Genomic DNA, 18,121 nt, shown 5'->3' on the forward strand with positions numbered 1-18,121 from the left:
TTGTAAGGTTGTAAAAGTTCTATTGTTGCTTGTTTAAAAGTCTGTCTGTAGACACATGTTTGCAAGTACTCATTTCTGCAGCTGTTTATGATGCTTTCTACAGTCATTGTAACATTCATGTCAATAAAATTTCCCATTCATTTCAGGAGTTATCACAAAAGCAGCTGACAGATGCTAGGAAAAAGTTTGATTATTATGACCGGGTGAGTGGACATTGTTGTGTAAAGCATGTATTTTTCTGTCAGAAATAAAGATTCCAAATAGTTTTAAATTAGAAAAATGAATATAGTCTTTATGAATTTTATTGTTATGTATGAGAAAGAATATAATTATGACTTTGTTTTTATCTATTTTGTACATGTACTTGATGTATTTTAGTGTTTGTAGGTCAGGTACCTGAATGTAACATGACATAAGTTGACAGTTACAATATAATAGCAGGGTTCTCAATAAGTTTTGGTTGAACCGTCTCAAATAGTAAAGTAAACGACCAGCTTCTACTTATTCTACTGAAAATTCATTTAGTTTTCCAAATTTGAACCGGCCCTATTGCCATTTGAACCGTCCACTTTGGCCTTTGAGAACACTGTAATAGTACCATTGTTTCGATTGTTTACAGGACAAGAACAATGAGATAGACAAGGATGAGTTACGGGAACTGTTTATGGACCTTTTCCCAGCGTTTAACAGGTAAGAAAATGAAGAATATTGTAATGAAAGAATATTTAATATTCTGATCAGGTGAGAATAACGATTTTTGTTGTTGTAAAAACCATTGTTTAGAATGGTCGTATTCAAATGATTGAGAACATGTGCCCTTTCACTCTACTAAGGACTACTTCCTCCACTTGTTGTATTAAATGAATCAGAGGTTATTGTATGATGCATAGAGTAGTTGCATTTAGAATATTTATTATGGTGTGAAAGGTTAAATCAGCAATATACTATACCTTTACATTAAAAAAATCCCACAACAACATGCTTAAAAATTCTTGTGTGAAAGAAGAAAATTGAATGTAAAAATTATGCATGTCCCTTTTACTTAAACTTCATGTGCTTGTCAAAAAAATTCTCTTTATTAGTAAATATGTTTTCATCCTTTTAAAAAGAGTCAATTATCAAATCTGATCGTTTGTTTTCAGGAACATGCTTGACCGTTATGTGAATGATGAGTTCAGGGCATCAGACAGGGACTTCAGTAACAGTATTTATATTTATGATTAACTATATGAGAGTGTCTTGTTTAAAAATTCTGAACTTGATTTTATAGCTGGAAATCACATCCATATAACATATGTCACGTATGTAGCATTTATGGCCGTTAACATTATACAATTTTGAAAGCCAATATAATATCTTGGACAAGTTCGATAACCAGCCATATACCTGTAGTCACCAGAGAGTTATCACCCTTATTTAATGAAATTACCTAAAATCAGTCTTGTCCAATCAAAAATTTTAAAGTTGTTTGTCCAATCTCACCAAATTTGGTCAGAATGTGTATGGACATACTATCTTGGACAAGATAATTCGCAAAAACTGTATTTACAGGTTCAACTCTCTAAATATGGCTTAACATACTACCACTTATCACTAAATTTTGTGGCCTAACATTAGGATGGGCGTATTTTGTGCCAGTTGGCACTCTTGTTGTATTTTATGACATAATTCAACCATTGAATTTATGGTTTTGAAAAAAAAGCCCAAATACTAACATTGGCTAAAGAAAATGTAACAAACCCGGCCTTATCAAATTCTGATTTTGAGCAAGATCAGCAAACACTTTCAGCCACTGATAATTACTCCTATAAACAAATGATTCTGCTTTGTTTTAGAGTCGTATTTATCAATTACTAGTAAAGGTAAAGTTGAGCGGGTTTATTTCTTAGCATGTAACACTTCACTCTGGCATGGACCTTTTGGTACAATGGTTAAGTTTGTGGTATCCTGCAAACATATATTGTCAACTTAAGAATACACACACAGATGTCAGCTACATGTATATCACATGATTGCATATCAGTTTCCTTACATGTATTATTCCATCTATTATGTTTTAAAGAGCTCAGGGAAAAAAAGCATCAACTTGCACAATGGAATAAGAACATTACATTTACAGACAAACTTCTACTTTTTCATATATTCGTATTCGTAAAAATGAAATGTGACTCTTAAACTTTCATAGAAACATTACCATTTTGTTTCTTACATTTTTTTCATACATTTAGCTATTTTAATGTTGACCTATGTTTTGTAGAACATAGAATAGCTGTATACTATGTACATGACAAGGATGTTCACAAGAGAATTCCCCACTGTCCATTTTAATGTCCTTTGCTGGAAAATTGTTCACGCTGTGTTTCTAATGCCAAAACCCAAATGTATTGTCTCCACAATTAGGAATATATTGTAGTAAATGTGTGTGATGTTGTTGTTGTAGTGTAGTCTGTGTACTACATTGTGTCTTGTGAATGTCTTCAAAAATGACTACATTTTCTTCTTGGGTTTTGTAGGCTGTTTTTTGTTTTGGATGTTTCATTTCTTATCTTAGAAATTTGTTATTTTGTGTTTCTTCTCTATGGAAAAATAAAACAATAACCTATTGCATACTTGGGGCTTTGTTCTATAATTCACTAGTTAAGCACATTAGTATAATGCAAAATGAATGCATTAATCTCATAGATTGAAACGTACAATCATGAATGTGAGTGCACTTTATTAAGAACTAGGCTGTAGAATGATGCATGTGTAAGTTCGATTATTAATCATGTAGATTGAAACGTACAATCATGAATGTGAGTGCACTTTATTAAGAACTAGGCTGTAGAATGATGCATGTGTAAGATCGATTATTAATCATGTAGATTAAAACGTACAATCATGAATGTGAGTGCATTTTATTAAGAACTAGGCTGTAGAATGATGCATGTGTAAGTTCGATTATTAATCATGTAGATTAAAACGTACAATCATGAATGTGAGTGCACTTTATTAAGGACTAGGCTGTAGAATGCTGCATGTATAAGTTGTGTTGAATGTTTATTGTTCAGCATGGAGGGTCAATTATATCAGTAGAAAGTGAATCAATAGTTCATTGAGACATCTTACAGTTACTGCAGTCACAAGCAGTTTAAATCATTTTCTAACAACCTCTATTTAAAGAGATTCATTTTTTTTTTTTTCTTAACTATTTACTTAATAGAAAATATCATGTTTTGCAGCCTTGATAGTGTAGTGTAACCTGTGTTGTGTGTTACAGGCATCAGTTTTCAGGAGTTTGTGGGCATGTACAAGCGCCTGTTCCTGCAATGTCGGGGGATTGTGTCCGGGGATGTGGCCGACATCCTCTCCCCAACATCACCAAACAAGTCCCTGTCTTCACCAGTCAGTAAGGTAGGTGGTTTCCCTTTGCCAAAGAGGACTGGAATTGCAAAATGTGTGTTGAAATTCTCCACAATAGTAGTCCAGCTTTGGAGGCTGTTGTCTAGCTTTGGAGACCTTTTTCTAATGACTATCTTTGATTTTTGAAAGATTTAAAAAGTGCAAAAAAGTGGTTAAAATCACATATATAGTCGAAACCCGTTGGCTCGAACTTGAAGGGACCGGTGAAGTTACCTCGAGCCTCGGGGAAGTCGAGCCAAGCGGGATTTTTTACATTCAGTTTAAAGGAATCGGTCCTTTATAACAAGTTAGAGCCAAAGAGGAAATCGAGCCAAGCGCGTTCGAGCCAACGAGGTTAGACTGTATAATCTTTATTTCTTGTATATTAATAAAATGTTTGTTTCATGTACTTGCTAATGTTTCTGTGGGTAATATGTTTGTGTATTCTACCTAAGGCCAGTAACTCAGAAAGCCTGGTGGATTCTCGAAACAGGAGAAACCTAGAGAATGGCGGGAAACATCTCATTCACGAGAACAACAACACAGATACAGAAGAGGACTTTTTTGACGACCCTCTTCCAACCTCACCGGGATACAAATCATTTACCAGGTGAGAGGGCTGATCCATAAGTGTTTGGAAAAAAAAAGACCTCTACATGTTTTGTCATAATAACTGTAACGTTTAGTTGGTCTTTTTTTACACAAAAAGGCTAGATATTGGAAAAAGCTTTCGTGTCATTGTTTTTGGCATTGTTGTGTATTCTTTTGAACCGTGGCCATTTTTCAAAAACTGTAATTTAAATAAAACCTAGTACACATGTTGCCAGAGACAATACATGCAAAAAAAAAATAATCCATGTGTTGCAAGGTTCATAACTCTGCTTCAATAATTGTTGAGTTGTACCCCATGTTTGATTAAAAAAAACACACAAAATAACAGAAGAGTGTTGGCATGCCATGCTGGGCTTATGTTTTTAAAAAATTGTGAATAAATAATCGGCTTTGATATAAGCTTAAAGACACACAATATAGGCTGATGCACTTTTGAAGGTATATTCATGTTAAACTCTTGACATGAATGATTAAAACCAGAAAAAACCCAAATGATTTAGGTAGGGATAAAAAAAATATTAGCCTTTATAAATGGGAATTTGAATAAATAGCTACATAGCCACAAACAGGCTAAAATATCACTATTTTTTTTATCAGTACCTCAATCATATGCTTTTTTGGTTTTTGAAAATTGAAGGCAAATGAGTTTAACAAAGAAAGAATTAAAAAATAAAATAAAAGAATTTGGCATCAACCTCAATTATTGGCCTTTAATGTTAAGCCGGCACATTGAAGTTATGTAATGGTTTGAACTGTCAATTCTTATTAATATGATTGAACCTTATCTGTGATGACTGCTTAGCTTTGGTGTAGGAAAAAGAAAGTGTATGAATGGATGAATATTAATTATGCTTAATGCCTCAAGCTAACAGGTGCTTTGTAAATTAAGTGTTGAACTGTATTTCAAGCATTACTAATGGGATATTTTTAACCTTCTAACAGGAGACGCCATAAAATCCATTTGTATAAAATCCCTATCATTGATTATACAAATATTTCTGCTCCCACATAATAGCCAACTAGTGTTCAAAACATGATTGGCAAAATATATCTGATAATACAACAAGTTTGCACAAAAAACACTTCTTTAATATCCACCAGTTTTGAACACTAAAAAGCAATTATTCACCATGAAGACATACAGTACATGTATTTCCCTCCTTGTTTATATTTTCTGCATGGAATACCCCTTTTATATGATAAAAAAGAAGTTAATTTTATTTTGGTATTTTTTTTCTCGATTTTTAGTTCTGAAATATAGTTCCGTTGATAATGGTTTGTCTTTTGATTTTACATGTATTCAGAAGCATGTTTATAGTTCTCAAAATTATATATTTTTATTTTCACTTGTTTTATTTCGATTTTTATTAAATTTAAGCATACAATCTAAGCTTTCATTTTTTAAAATTAAATGTAGTTGATTCATTTACCTGTATTTTTTTATTTGTTAATTAATATCATGACAATATTAGCACAGATTTAACAATATAAAGAATTTCATCATAAATCCTAGTTAGAATTTACGATTGCCACATATGAACTGTATTCATATCGATGCCTGTAGTAAAGACAACCTTAGTAGCTCGTCGGAAAGTCGGAAAAGCAGCGGAGGGGGCCGCCCCTCACAAATACCTGTATTCTCGGCACTGCGGAGGTAAACATCCTGGTGTAAGGCGATGGTTCTATGGGAAGTTCAGGCTTGTTGGGGAATAAAACAGGCACTTGAGATTGCTTTTGAAACTTCAAAGGAATGCATAGGGTAACTTTTAGTCACAATTGACGAACTTTCGAATAATTATTAAGATTTTTTTTGTTCTTTATTTTTTAATCTAGCATTAAATTAAAACAAAAATTTAGGTTTTTCATATGAAAGAATTTCTTATGGAAAAAATCCCTTCAAGTTTGATTTCATAAGTGAGGAGTACTTCACATGAATGAACCGGGCTGGTCTACCAAAGACTGGGACTCATTATACTCCCAGCCAGCCTGCACTCCCACAAAAGACTGCGCCCTACTATACTCCCTAGCGTGGTGAAGAAACATACCTTTCACCTAGCTGATAACTTCATTGTGTGTTCGGAGCATTGTGTAGCTATATTCATCATATACAACACTAGCAGTTTGAACTGGGTTGAAACGTTACCTTTTAACTAATGAATTATGATATACCATGTCAAACCTACATAAGAAAATAAAGCACCATCTTTTATTCTATAAGTTTGAATGCGTATACAATAAAAACCTGTCTTTCTTTCAAATGTTTTGAATTAGTTATCTTTAATTTAAATTTTGATCAAAATTAAAAAAACAACAAGTGCTTTTTGTTTCTTACTCAAGTATGGCATTTGGTGTACAAACATAACTTTTTGCCATTTAGCTGTGTAACAGATGTGATGTTACTGTTCTACGTTCTATGTGACGCTGAGCTTGATTTGTGTTTATGCTTCGTTTTCAGCAATATATTATATGTACATCATGTGTGTTTTAATGAAGTAAATATATCGTTATGTGAAGTAATGAATTTTTTGAATTACCATATATTAGGAAAGCAATGTGTCCATGTTTACATCAATAGTACTAACAACCTCCATTTCATTGTATTATTTGTGACATTAAATGTTCATACCATTTAATTGCCGGATGAGATTTAATGCCTTTACACGTTTATTATTTTTAGATTGTCTGTAGTTGTTGTTTTTTGAAGAAAAAAGTATTGTCATAGCCCTGTCATCGTTGTTGTCGGCGACGAAAAAACTCGTACCAGTGTCTTAGCCCAAAAACCGTATATTGAAATGAAACTTGGTACACATGTTGTCAGAGACAGTACACACTATAACCCAGGCATTAATAATTATCAAAATATCCTCGTTGTTTAAAACAGGCAAGGGCTCACATTCACTCCACGGCATTCTTAATATGCATATTTTTTTTCCATTCACCGATTCACAATATTATTTTAAATGTGTTATGCTTAAAGCTGCTAAATGTTAGTTTATTTGGCAAGCAATTTTGGCTACAAATATGTTCACTGCTAATTGCCAAAACAAATACTAACAGCACAAAAATCCCTCATTAGATGGTTTGCAGTGAGAATAGATTAATGTTTTGTTTTTTAAATTAATTTAGACTTTTGACATATTTTATTTCATTAGGGAATAAGTTAACTGTTTGAATTAATAACTTACAGTAGAAACCCATGCCATTGGTTGGAATTGTGGATGTCAATTTTTAAATTAAAAATAAATTATCTATTGTCTTCACCATATGTTACACAACAATGGGCCGATTGTTCAGATGTTTGTTAAAGTTGAAAATGGGATTAACATTGTTAGCCTGTAATGGTCAATTTTTTATGATGTGCCTAAATTAAATACAATATGTAGGACTCTAATCTTCATTCTGTGCCCAGTAAACTTCTAGATCAGTAAAGATTTGAAAGCAAGCAATAATGAAATTTAAGTTGTTAACCTTAAAAACATTTTGTTTGATAGGGGGGATTTTTTTGAACTCCTTGGCCTTGGGTAAGAGTGTTCATAGTTTGGTAGATTGATTGTTCAGGTTACTGCCATTTCCTATTACCTTTATAAAGTTGCGTTCCTGTTCCTTAATGGTTGGTGTTTTTCCAAGTTAGCCCCCTCTCACTAGCAGCCATTAAACTGTATGTTTTGATTCAATTAGTTTTGGACAGGACAAGGTTGACGGAGCTCTTATAGTTTATTTGTTTGCTTACTTTTCAAGCATTAGTAGCATTTGAAGTTGTTTCTTGTGTTGCTATCTTTGATGATCATACGTAAATTTTAAAGCTCCATAAATAGTGCCTTAAAGACATTGTATGTAACAAAAGTGTTGACTTGCTGAAAGAAAATACTTCTAAAATGCCATCAATTAGTTTTTGTTTCAGCTGTGTGTTTTTCATTTGCTGCACACTGTTAATCTACTTATAACACAAAACCAAGGAATTCCTGATGTCTATTTATAGCGATGATAAGGGAAAGGTATCCCCCACTGGAGGTCAGAAGACGGGGCCAGCAGGCAAGGGGCAAACTTCAGGAGGTATGAGCTCCCTACAGGGGCTTCCATCTCTCACAGGGGACAGAAGTACGGGGGCCCGAAAATCACGTAAGTTTAAATGGGACTTAGGTATTGGTTTTAGCTTGACAATTTAAAGAATAAGGAGAGCTATACTATCACCTTAGTGTCAGCGTCAGCATCACACCTTGGTTAAGGTTTTGCATGTAAGCACACATAGGTTAATATCTCATAATATATCTGTATTGCATTGAGACTTTATGCAACGGTACTTAACCATCTTTTTTTAAATTAGCAAGTAAGATAACTCTATTTTGCATAAAATGCAAATTATGGCCCTTTACTATTTGACTTCTGATTAAGGTTTTGCATGTAACCACATTTAAGTCAATAACTCTGCAAATACATCATGTATTGCATTGAAACTTAGGAGATGTGTTCCTTACTATACAACATACCGGTCAACTTGATCAATCAACTAAGATAACTCCATCATGCATATAATGCAAATAATTGCCCTTACTTATTAAACATAGAAATTTTAGTTTATTTTCTGAATCAAAATTCTGGTTAAGTTTTTTATGTAAGCACATATAAGTCAATAACTCTGCAACTATCATGTATGCATTGGAACTTAAACAATCAAGTATGATAATTCTATCTTGCATATATTGCAAATTTTGCTTCTTTTAGTTTTTTACTAGTCATTTTTTTCATGAAATCTAATTCAACTGTGATCCATGCACATTTCACCAAAACTTTGCAATCTTTCAATTAAAAATTGGCGGAATAGTCGAGTGCGCTGTCTCTGTGAAAGTTCTTGTTTACTTTCATGTTGTAATAATTTGATCTTGACATTCCTCACCTTTGTTTAAGTAAAATCACATGTTATAAGTCCTGTTCAGGAATACTTGACTTGTTGCACTGTATTTTGTTTTACAAAGTTAGTTACTGGCTATTATTTTGCTTTACTTACAGTAAGATTATTTTGTTGCAAATTAATGCTAGATATTTCCAACATTTGTTTTACTTAGTATGATGTTTAGCATTTAAGCGCTTCGAAAGAATTGGGGTATATTACTTTGCACAACTAGGTTGGTCCTTCTGTCTTTTGGTAGACCAACCTTGTCCAATTAATAAGTAGATATTGCTAAAGCCTCAGATCCACAAACTTGGTAGAGAGGTTGGTCATGACCAATAGAGGACCCCTGATATCAATAGGTCAAAAGTCACCGTCACAGTGACTTTGAACACAAGAAGCTTTTCCGATTGATTACTCGAAGTTGCTTGGTCTACGTTTCCCAAAAATGAATAATTGACCGTCATTAGTGTGGCATACATGTGTCTTAATCACATATTTATTTGGTTATAAGTGTTTTTTTTAAGAAGTTAACTTTATTATGAACTTTTGCATGATTACAAATGAGCAGCCATTCTAATGTGTGTAACAATCTATCAGGCCAGTTGCCAGTGTTTAGAACAAGTTATGGGGAAAAGCCTTCACCAAGATATTCTGGTAATATGTGTGTGAAAACATCACAGTGAAAATGGCTGCACCTCCCAGTGTGAACAAAAAATAACTGTGTTTTGAAATATGGTTTCATTGTTTGATTTATAAAAAAAATCATAACCATTAAGTTAATATATGAATGCTAAGTAATAGAAATGATAAAAAAATTCTATATTTGTGTTTGTGTTCTGTTGTTTGTCAGTTGCAAAGTTGAATGTTCTAACATGATTTCATTGCACGCTTTAACAAAATGGCACTACAAAATCACAGTTCAAGAAATAATGATTTTTAAAGATAAAACTTGCTAGTCTATTAGATTCTGAGGACAATGTCTTGCTAGAAAATGTAAGGAAAATATGGTGATACATGTATAAAGGCTGAGTTTGAGCACTATAGAAACTTGGGTCCCTCTAGTTTCAGACCCAGGAATGAAAAATGTTATTAATATTATTCTTTATTTCATTGTAAAAGTGGTACCAGTGGAGCTTTAATGGTGAAAATTGCTGTAAATGCTCAATTTAATTCAATTTGAAGTGTACAGAGTGTCCAAATATCTGTTATTGTTTGACCAAGGACTTTTACTTCTGACAAAAGTTTTGTTAAACCATTCCATGGTCAATTATTGTTACCCATAGTTTCCCTATTTAGTGCACAAACACAGTCATACAATTGTACTGCAGTTTTCTACACATAAGGGGGTGTTGAGGTAAAGGGTTGCACATTTATTTCTGCAGCAACCCACGATGGCAGTGACAATCTTAGATCCATGGACAAACGTATGGCAGAGTTGGGCCTTGATGGCGGTGGGTCAATCTTTATAGAAATGATGAAATTTAGGATGCTCAAGTCTTCTACAATAAGTTAAATTTTCTCTCATGAAAACATGTATTCAGTCACCATATACTCGATGATGAAATGATAGTTGTGTATGCTTACTGGTATGGTTCCTTGAATTATCTATGAATTGCCAGGTTTGTCTGTACTTTAATGAACACATCTGCACATTACATCACTTGCACATTTAACCTTGTTTTTTGTAACACCTAATTTATATTTACATATTTTTAATATTATAGATAAAAATTCGTATTTAATATTGCATTTATCAGTGCTTCAGCTAGCCCGTTTTTGGAAGGTGCTCCACCCCTTGCCCCTTTTTTGCCCTGCTCCCTTTAAACTGGGTAGTACCTTTTACACAATTGCACTATAATCGTCTTTTATCTCAGAAGTGCAGACATTCGCAGATATTTGTAAACTTTGGCAATGTAGTGTTAAGAAAATCAAATACATCAATTATTGACAAATGATTGATAGTTTATTTGTAAAATAAATTGTTCATGATATACTTTTGTTTTGTAAGCACAATATATATGCTTCTGCCAGTTCTGGTATCGTTTTTACTATCATGTTTACGATGTAAGAAAATGGAAACATTCGGTGAGATAGCTGTTTTGCTGAAACGATTTTCAGAGTTTTTTCCTTAACATTCTAGTTTGATTTAGTGAACTTTTCAGCAAGGAAAGTGATTATAAATGTCATTTTGGTCTAAAATGTCAGCATATTAAACATTATTCAACGAATGACAATTATATAACACCAGAGCTGAATATAACATTCGTACCTTATCCTGATAGTACCAATATATGCCCCTGCTTATTATGATGTTTTAACAGGACAAGTATTTATACCATTATGATTGTTTCAAAGAGTGAGCTGTCACTGTTTTTTGTAGATGCTTTTTAAGAGAGAAATGTGACATTTCACAAAATGAGACTCCGGATGAATACACTTTAGCTAACCCAAAAAAGACACATTCAAATTTTAAGATTTAGACACCCTTTTTGGAAAACACATTTGAAACTTATGTGTGAAAGCCTGGAAATGAAGGAAAATGCATTCATGTGGGTTTAAAAATCAAAAAAAAATCAGGGTGGGCCCCTGACCCCCACACCCATGCAGCTTAAGCTGCTTGCCCTTTTCAAAATTCTACTCTGCTCATTTCAAATCCTAGCTGGAGCACTGATTTATGCATTCTTATGTACTGGGAAGGGTCATATTGCTTATATATGAAAATACTTTATACATAATGATATGTCTTATTAAATAAGCAACACATCCAATTGCTTACTTACAACATTAGGATATCACAAATCTACTTAAAATATCATACTTAAGATTTTAATGATAACATATAATAATATTATTAAGATTTTAATGATAACATTTCTCTGGCTTCAGATGGCCAGGACTACTCATATGAAGATGATTTCCAGAGTGAAGGGTAAGTGACCTTGAATTCTATACAAAGAAATGGGCATATAAAAAAACTATTCTGAAGGTGTATAATGATTTAATTCATTTTTAAAACTCAACCCAAGGAAATAATTTTAACTTCAATATTCATAATGAAGCTGCAATAACTGGAATAAACTGTAAGCCCAATTATCATCTACATTTCACTGTAACAGGCACAGTTTAAGCCAGAAAAGCCCAAGGATGCGGTCGGAGGCAAACCAGGAGAATGGCAGCATCGCCGAGGAGATAGAGGAAGACATTGATGAACTCTCCATAGAGGGAGACGAGTTTATCCGCAGTGAGAAGAGTGCAGTAAGTACACACTTCCTTGTCTCAACTGTTCATAGAGGGAGACCAATTTATCTGTAGTGAGAAGAATGGAATCACACAGTTACCTCTTGTGGCTTAACTGTTTCATAAATGGGAGACCAATTTTATTTATCTGCAGTAAGAAGCGTGGAGTAAATACAGCTGCCTCCCTTTGCTTAACTGTTTTCATAGAGAGAGACTGAGAATAGTGGAGTAAACACAGTTACCTCCCTTGGCTTAATTGTCCAATTAACCTGCAGTGAGAAGAGTAGAGTAAATACAGTTACCTCCCTTGGCTTATCTGTTTCGTAGAGGGAGACCAATTATCTGCAGTGAGAATAGTGTAGTTAATACAGCAACCTCCCTTGGCCTTTCTGTCAATATATTGAGAGAGCCAACTTTATCTGTATGGAAAGAGTGCAGTAAATATACATTTAACTCCCTTGGTGCAACTGTCCTTTAAGGAAGTGGACTTCATCTGCAAAGAGTGCAGTTAGTTCACACCTCTCACGGTTGAAAGTGACACTAATTTAAAAAAGGTACATACACATGTATAACAAACCTAAATTTTGAGTGTTAAACCACTAACTTCTTACTTATTAATGCATTTATGGAAAATATTAAACACTGATAAAAAGATTGGTAAATGCTAAAAGATTTACAGTGATTACTATCGTCGCATGGGATAGAAATACAGTGTTTTCTGTACCTTTCTTTCAAATTAAACTCGGTAACCTTCATAAAAACCATAGTTTTTGACATTTATTTATCCTTTTTGGTATATAAACAATTGCATTAATTGGGGTAAATCTTATTTGGGAGTAAGAGTGCATCTTTAACTGTTCATGGATAAACTAAGGGGTGACTACAAAGCACAATTTGTTGAATTTATACCCAGTCAACACATTCTCCCATTGTGAAGGTAAAATACTTTGTTTCATGTTTGTTTTTTGTGCTCTCAACTTTATTATATCAAATAGGCTAATTGAAGTATGATCTTTATTTACACAATTATGGTTTGTTCACTGTGGACGTGTATCATGTGTGGTTCAATTTATTTACAGTTTGATGACATGACTACAGACAGGACAATCTCTCAGGTGGAGACAGGGTATGATTACATTGAGGAGCTGCAGTCGCCATAGAAATGAGCTGTTGCCATGGACACAATAATTCACCTGTGATAAAACAAGAATAACAGTTGTCATAGCAGGCTGATGAAACATTAGGAAATACCCTTTCTTTACAATGCAAAATCTGATTAGCAGGAAAACCACTGAAGTTACGAATTAATTTTTTTTTTTAAATAGCTGTGATTCAAAGCTTTTTCTGTATGTTTTGAAAGGAATGTATTGTAAAGTTTCCCCATCTTGTCCAAGCTAACTATTTGATTTGTTCCAACTACTTACCTAATCTGTTTAAAATTAGTTTGAATGCAGTTTGTAATAAGATTTTACAAATGAATATTAAGGAATATTTCCTTTGAAATTAGGTACATGTATATGGGCTGTTAATGAAGTAATGGTTGAAGTTTTTAGTAGATTTGAAATAGCAAAACTAATATAGATCTGAATAATTTAAGGTGGTGTTATTGTACTTAAGTATTTGATATTACCAGTTGAGATTTTCGCTCATCTGAATAACATGACATTTTCAAACAGATTCACCATTATTGATCAAGCACAAAGGTAGTTAAAGCATAACTGATTGCACTGTAGTAAATTTTGCCATCATGGGCCTCTTGTTAGAAATATATAATGGAAGAAAGATTTGTTGTAGAAATGTCTTTTCTTATAAAGAGATCTATTTGTAGATTTCTTTCCAATTTCTCTCTCTTTTGACATTTGAATTAGATTCCCTTCCGTGTTATTGAAGAGGAGATTCAGATAGAACAAGAATTGTATAAGAAAGTTGAATAACATTTCTGTGCATAATTTAACGCACTTGTTAGGTATTGCAAAACTGAATGTCAGTAAATGTCAGTGAATAGAGCTATTTGTATAGCATGACCAAATTACCTGTATTGTCGGTATCTGTATTGATTTATGTACTTCATGTAATTACAGGAATAATGCCATTGTGGTCGAACATTTTGATGAACTTTTTCTTAGGGACAATTCAAACATAGTAGTAAAAAAGTATTGTCTGTTTGATTAGGAATAAAAAAAATGCTTAGTAGACTTAAGACCAAAAAGATGAAATGATATCTTCAAATCTTAACAACAAAGCATAGTAAATCAGATTGGCCATTCATTAGCTGAAGATATAGGTCATCTTGTATTCTAAACACATTCAAGAAAATAAGTTTAATTGTATTCATATTTAATAGTTTACTTGTTATCATAAGTTGTCTTCTAGCTATGAAGAGACCATTTTAATATCTAGACAACTGTGCTGTGAAGTATGCATATCTTTGATGTGACGTAATATCAATGATTCGTTTACGTGCGCTGTGTATCAGAAACAATTTGAAAATTACTCAATTATTAAAGAAATTTCAGAATATTCAGATATGAAATATAACTGATAATACAATTTGTTTGTGAAATATTACCGATAAAATGATTTGTGTGAAATTTAACTGACGAAATAATTTGTTATGTCAAATAGAACTGATTAAATGACTTTGTGAAATATAACTGATAAAATAATTTGTAATGTTACGGTATTGTGCTATAATTGTCCGTCCAGTGAACCAAGTCTCGTGTGTTCTGTATTGAACTGCAACAAGCAGAAATAGGACTTGGAGTTTAAGACTAATGTACAGGAATAAACACATTGTAGTCTCCTTTGGCTGAAAATAAACAGATGGCACCCCCATGGTGCACCATGATTTGGAGGTCATTGGTATTTTGAAGGTTATCATCTTTCTGTTTTGTCTGAAATCTAAAGGCTATTTTGTGTAAAACTAACAATTTTAAAAGAAAAGTAGACCAATTTTTGCCTGTTGTGGTTCACTTGTAAAAAGTGATCAGTAATTTATTTCTATCATTCACACATCCATCAAGCCATTATCTGTTATGTAAACTTAACGTACATCTCCATTTTGTTTTGAAATGACTATTAATAAAACAGTTATTTATAGACATTTCAATTTGTTGTAATACCCTCACAGGCTGCAAGTGAAATATTAAGACCCATAAGGCCACAATAAATAGTTTGGTTGTTATCTTACTACCCACATTTTGTAATTATGAAATAAGAAAAAATAATTATGACCACCTTTATAATCAAAATAATCCAGTCGCAACTACTCTCGGTAAGGAAAAGGACAAATAATCTTTTCTACTTGTGGCCTATATGTAACAGGTTGTCAATAATTGCTTTCAGAGTAAACTTCACTGGAGTTTATTTTCAAATTTTGTAACACATATCGGAAGTATCTTTTTTAGTTTGATGTTTATTTTTGACAATTGTTTACAAACAATAAATTATTTGAATAAACACTACAATTTGCTCACTATATAGCTAATAATATAGTTACACAATATTGATTAGGTGTTATATCTATGTTAATTGTATCATTAATTCAACCTCTGTGTATATTACGTGTAAAATAAAAACATATTTTTGTAATTTTATCTTGTTCAATAGAACCCAGTTTAGATTATTGTATTTAACTAAATTTCATCTTGTGTTAAACTGTACTCCTCAAAATGAGTTGAGGACCACACAAAACTAATATATCTCAATTGGGTATATACATTCGAAACCGTTGGCTCGATTTCGCTTGGCTCGAATTCCTTGTTGGCTCAAGTTGATGTAAAGGACCGATTTCTTTATACTGAATGTAAACGTTTTCGCTTGGCTCAAATTTTCCGAGGCTCGAGTAATTCTCGCCGGTCCCTGGGAATTCGAGCGAACAGGGTTTGGCTGTAGTGTCTATGGGTTAAAGAAAATTTGTATATTGGGTCATAATCATAAGAAAATAATATTTGCCTGGGAATATGACTGATTTGATAAGCAATACAACAATAAATTTCACCCAAACCAGAAGGAACATATACAGTGTATACATGGAGGGAAAGGCCCAATCGTCAACAATAGCCACAGCCGGTCTAACACGTGACTGACATATGTTGCTGTAAGGTATGCAAGACACTTTTTATTTGATTCTCCTGGACCTTTCCAATAATGCTTTCAGCTAGACCTGCCCTATTTGGACAAGCATCGTTTCCCAACAAAACAAAAGAAAGCCGCTGCAACTTGTAGACGGATGAAGAAGGTAGTTCCCGACTTCATGTTGTAAACCAAGCAATGCCAGTATCTCTCTTCCTCATGGTGGTGTATAGATCAGCATTGTTCACATCATAAATATCTACCAAAATACTGCCCCTGTTGTTAGGCAACATATGTCATGCAATAACAATCTTAACCAGCTATTCTCCTTCAAATCCAATTCTGAGGATTACATCGTATTTAACTATTTTCTATAACATGTGTTAGGCCCCTGTTTGTCTTGTTTTAATGGAGTGGAATGCATTGAATTGTTTCTCTCAGCATGATGAATGAACATGCCAACGATTACTTCTATGTCACGCACCGTAAAAACTGTAAGATGAGAATATCTATTCTTTAAAACACAGCTACCAACTATGCCAAATAAATCCATTTTGAATGAAGTTTTACTGGACATTTTAGAATGACTTGTACTCTGCCTATATGGTTGAAATCAATACATTTTGATGGGTACTTGAACTATTCGCTCTTATACGCTGTTATTGTTGTTTCCTACCTACATTCTCTCTCTAAATGTAATCCTAAATTGCATTCTACCAAATTTATAGAAATGTATTTGTTTGCCTTTGACAGCGAGTATATGAGATATATCAATACCAAAATGTGGTCCTTAACTTATTTTGAGAAGTATCATTCAGTACATGACCAACTTATAGTATAACAATTTATGATTATGCACTGAGTTTAAAGTCAGGGTTATAACCATGCCCTGTATGTTGTTCAAGTGATTCGTGATTGCCCCATTTATTATCAGAGAACTAGAGCTGGTATCAATTTACTATAAATATTGGTTTGAAAAAAATCATTTGGGTGGTGGATCCGTGATCTAGTAGTAACACACTTAATTGATAACCAAGGGGTCGCAGGTTGTATTTCGTGCCTCACCACAATACTACTACCTGTCTTCCGGAAGGAACGTCAAACGGGGTCCAGTGTGGCCGTGCGTAACTATAATAGCGCACGTTAAGGGCACCAGGGTAGGTCTATCCAGGGTTACAGTCTAAAATATACTCTCACTGGGGTGGAATCCATCGGTTTCATTAAATAGACGACCCCTCCCCCCTCCCCCATCCCCGATTTCGGACACATTTGAACAACATGTTTGCCAACAAAATCGGCGGAAGTTTCTTTTGAATGAGACCAAGAACTACTTCAAACATCTCTTTCCACCTTATTTTACATTTTGAATAAGAATCATGGACGATTTATTTTCTGACTAAGGATGCATTGCCACTCGATAAATCATGCAACATTTAAGCGCCTTACATATTAAATAATTATGCGTTTCTTTTAGAACTCTATTACCACAGCAGTATCTCCTGCGGCCTCGCTGCACTGCTCCATTTTCTGTAGAAAGTTAAACTGGACTTTTAACATCAACATAGTAGATCCCGTCGCCCCGTGTCCTGTAAAATAATTGAGTTTAAAATGATGTCACATATGGTGAAGCTCTTGGGTTTTGGCTTCTTTATACCACCAGGAAAGGAAATATAATTGTGAGACTTTTGCATCCCCCTCCCGTCTGTATCAAAAAGTATTTAAGACTATATATTCATAATGTATAACAATTAACTAACATAATGCGGTTTGGTAAAAAAGAGGCTCATGCGGGCCTATGTTCAACTGGCATGGATCTTTTCAGGTCAGACACCACTAAATAATTTTCCGATATATTCTATAGTCAATTTCGCTATTTGCACGCGAGATGATTTTAAGCGCTTCAGAACTTGAAAAACCGTATAAGGG

At 33.6% G+C, this 18,121-nt stretch overlaps 1 protein-coding gene across 6 annotated transcripts in view; it reads left to right on the plus strand.

The window, feature by feature from the left end:
* LOC128238162 (centrosomal protein 43-like) overlaps nucleotides 1-15,712 on the plus strand; it is a 28,749-nt gene extending 13,037 nt beyond the window's left edge. For 2 of the 6 annotated variants that reach the window (XM_052953767.1, XM_052953770.1), the window contains 12 exons: nucleotides 147-203; nucleotides 620-690; nucleotides 1,143-1,204; nucleotides 1,836-1,862; nucleotides 3,260-3,393; nucleotides 3,837-3,991; nucleotides 5,558-5,647; nucleotides 7,973-8,112; nucleotides 10,267-10,335; nucleotides 11,771-11,813; nucleotides 12,001-12,139; nucleotides 13,201-15,712. In XM_052953767.1, the coding sequence (XP_052809727.1) occupies nucleotides 147-203; nucleotides 620-690; nucleotides 1,143-1,204; nucleotides 1,836-1,862; nucleotides 3,260-3,393; nucleotides 3,837-3,991; nucleotides 5,558-5,647; nucleotides 7,973-8,112; nucleotides 10,267-10,335; nucleotides 11,771-11,813; nucleotides 12,001-12,139; nucleotides 13,201-13,281 (1,068 nt within the window). In that variant the 3' untranslated portion in view covers nucleotides 13,282-15,712. Of the gene's footprint in view, nucleotides 1-146; nucleotides 204-619; nucleotides 691-1,142; nucleotides 1,205-1,835; nucleotides 1,863-3,259; nucleotides 3,394-3,836; nucleotides 3,992-5,557; nucleotides 5,648-7,972; nucleotides 8,113-9,481; nucleotides 9,539-10,266; nucleotides 10,336-11,770; nucleotides 11,814-12,000; nucleotides 12,140-13,200 lie in introns of all 6 variants that reach the window. The other 4 variants (XM_052953768.1, XM_052953771.1, XM_052953772.1 and 1 more) reach the window with 4 other exon arrangements.
* Nucleotides 15,713-18,121: the final 2,409 nt, after the last annotated feature.

Source organism: Mya arenaria, chromosome 6 (genome assembly GCF_026914265.1).
Source record: "Mya arenaria isolate MELC-2E11 chromosome 6, ASM2691426v1".
Classification (NCBI taxonomy): domain Eukaryota; kingdom Metazoa; phylum Mollusca; class Bivalvia; order Myida; family Myidae; genus Mya; species Mya arenaria.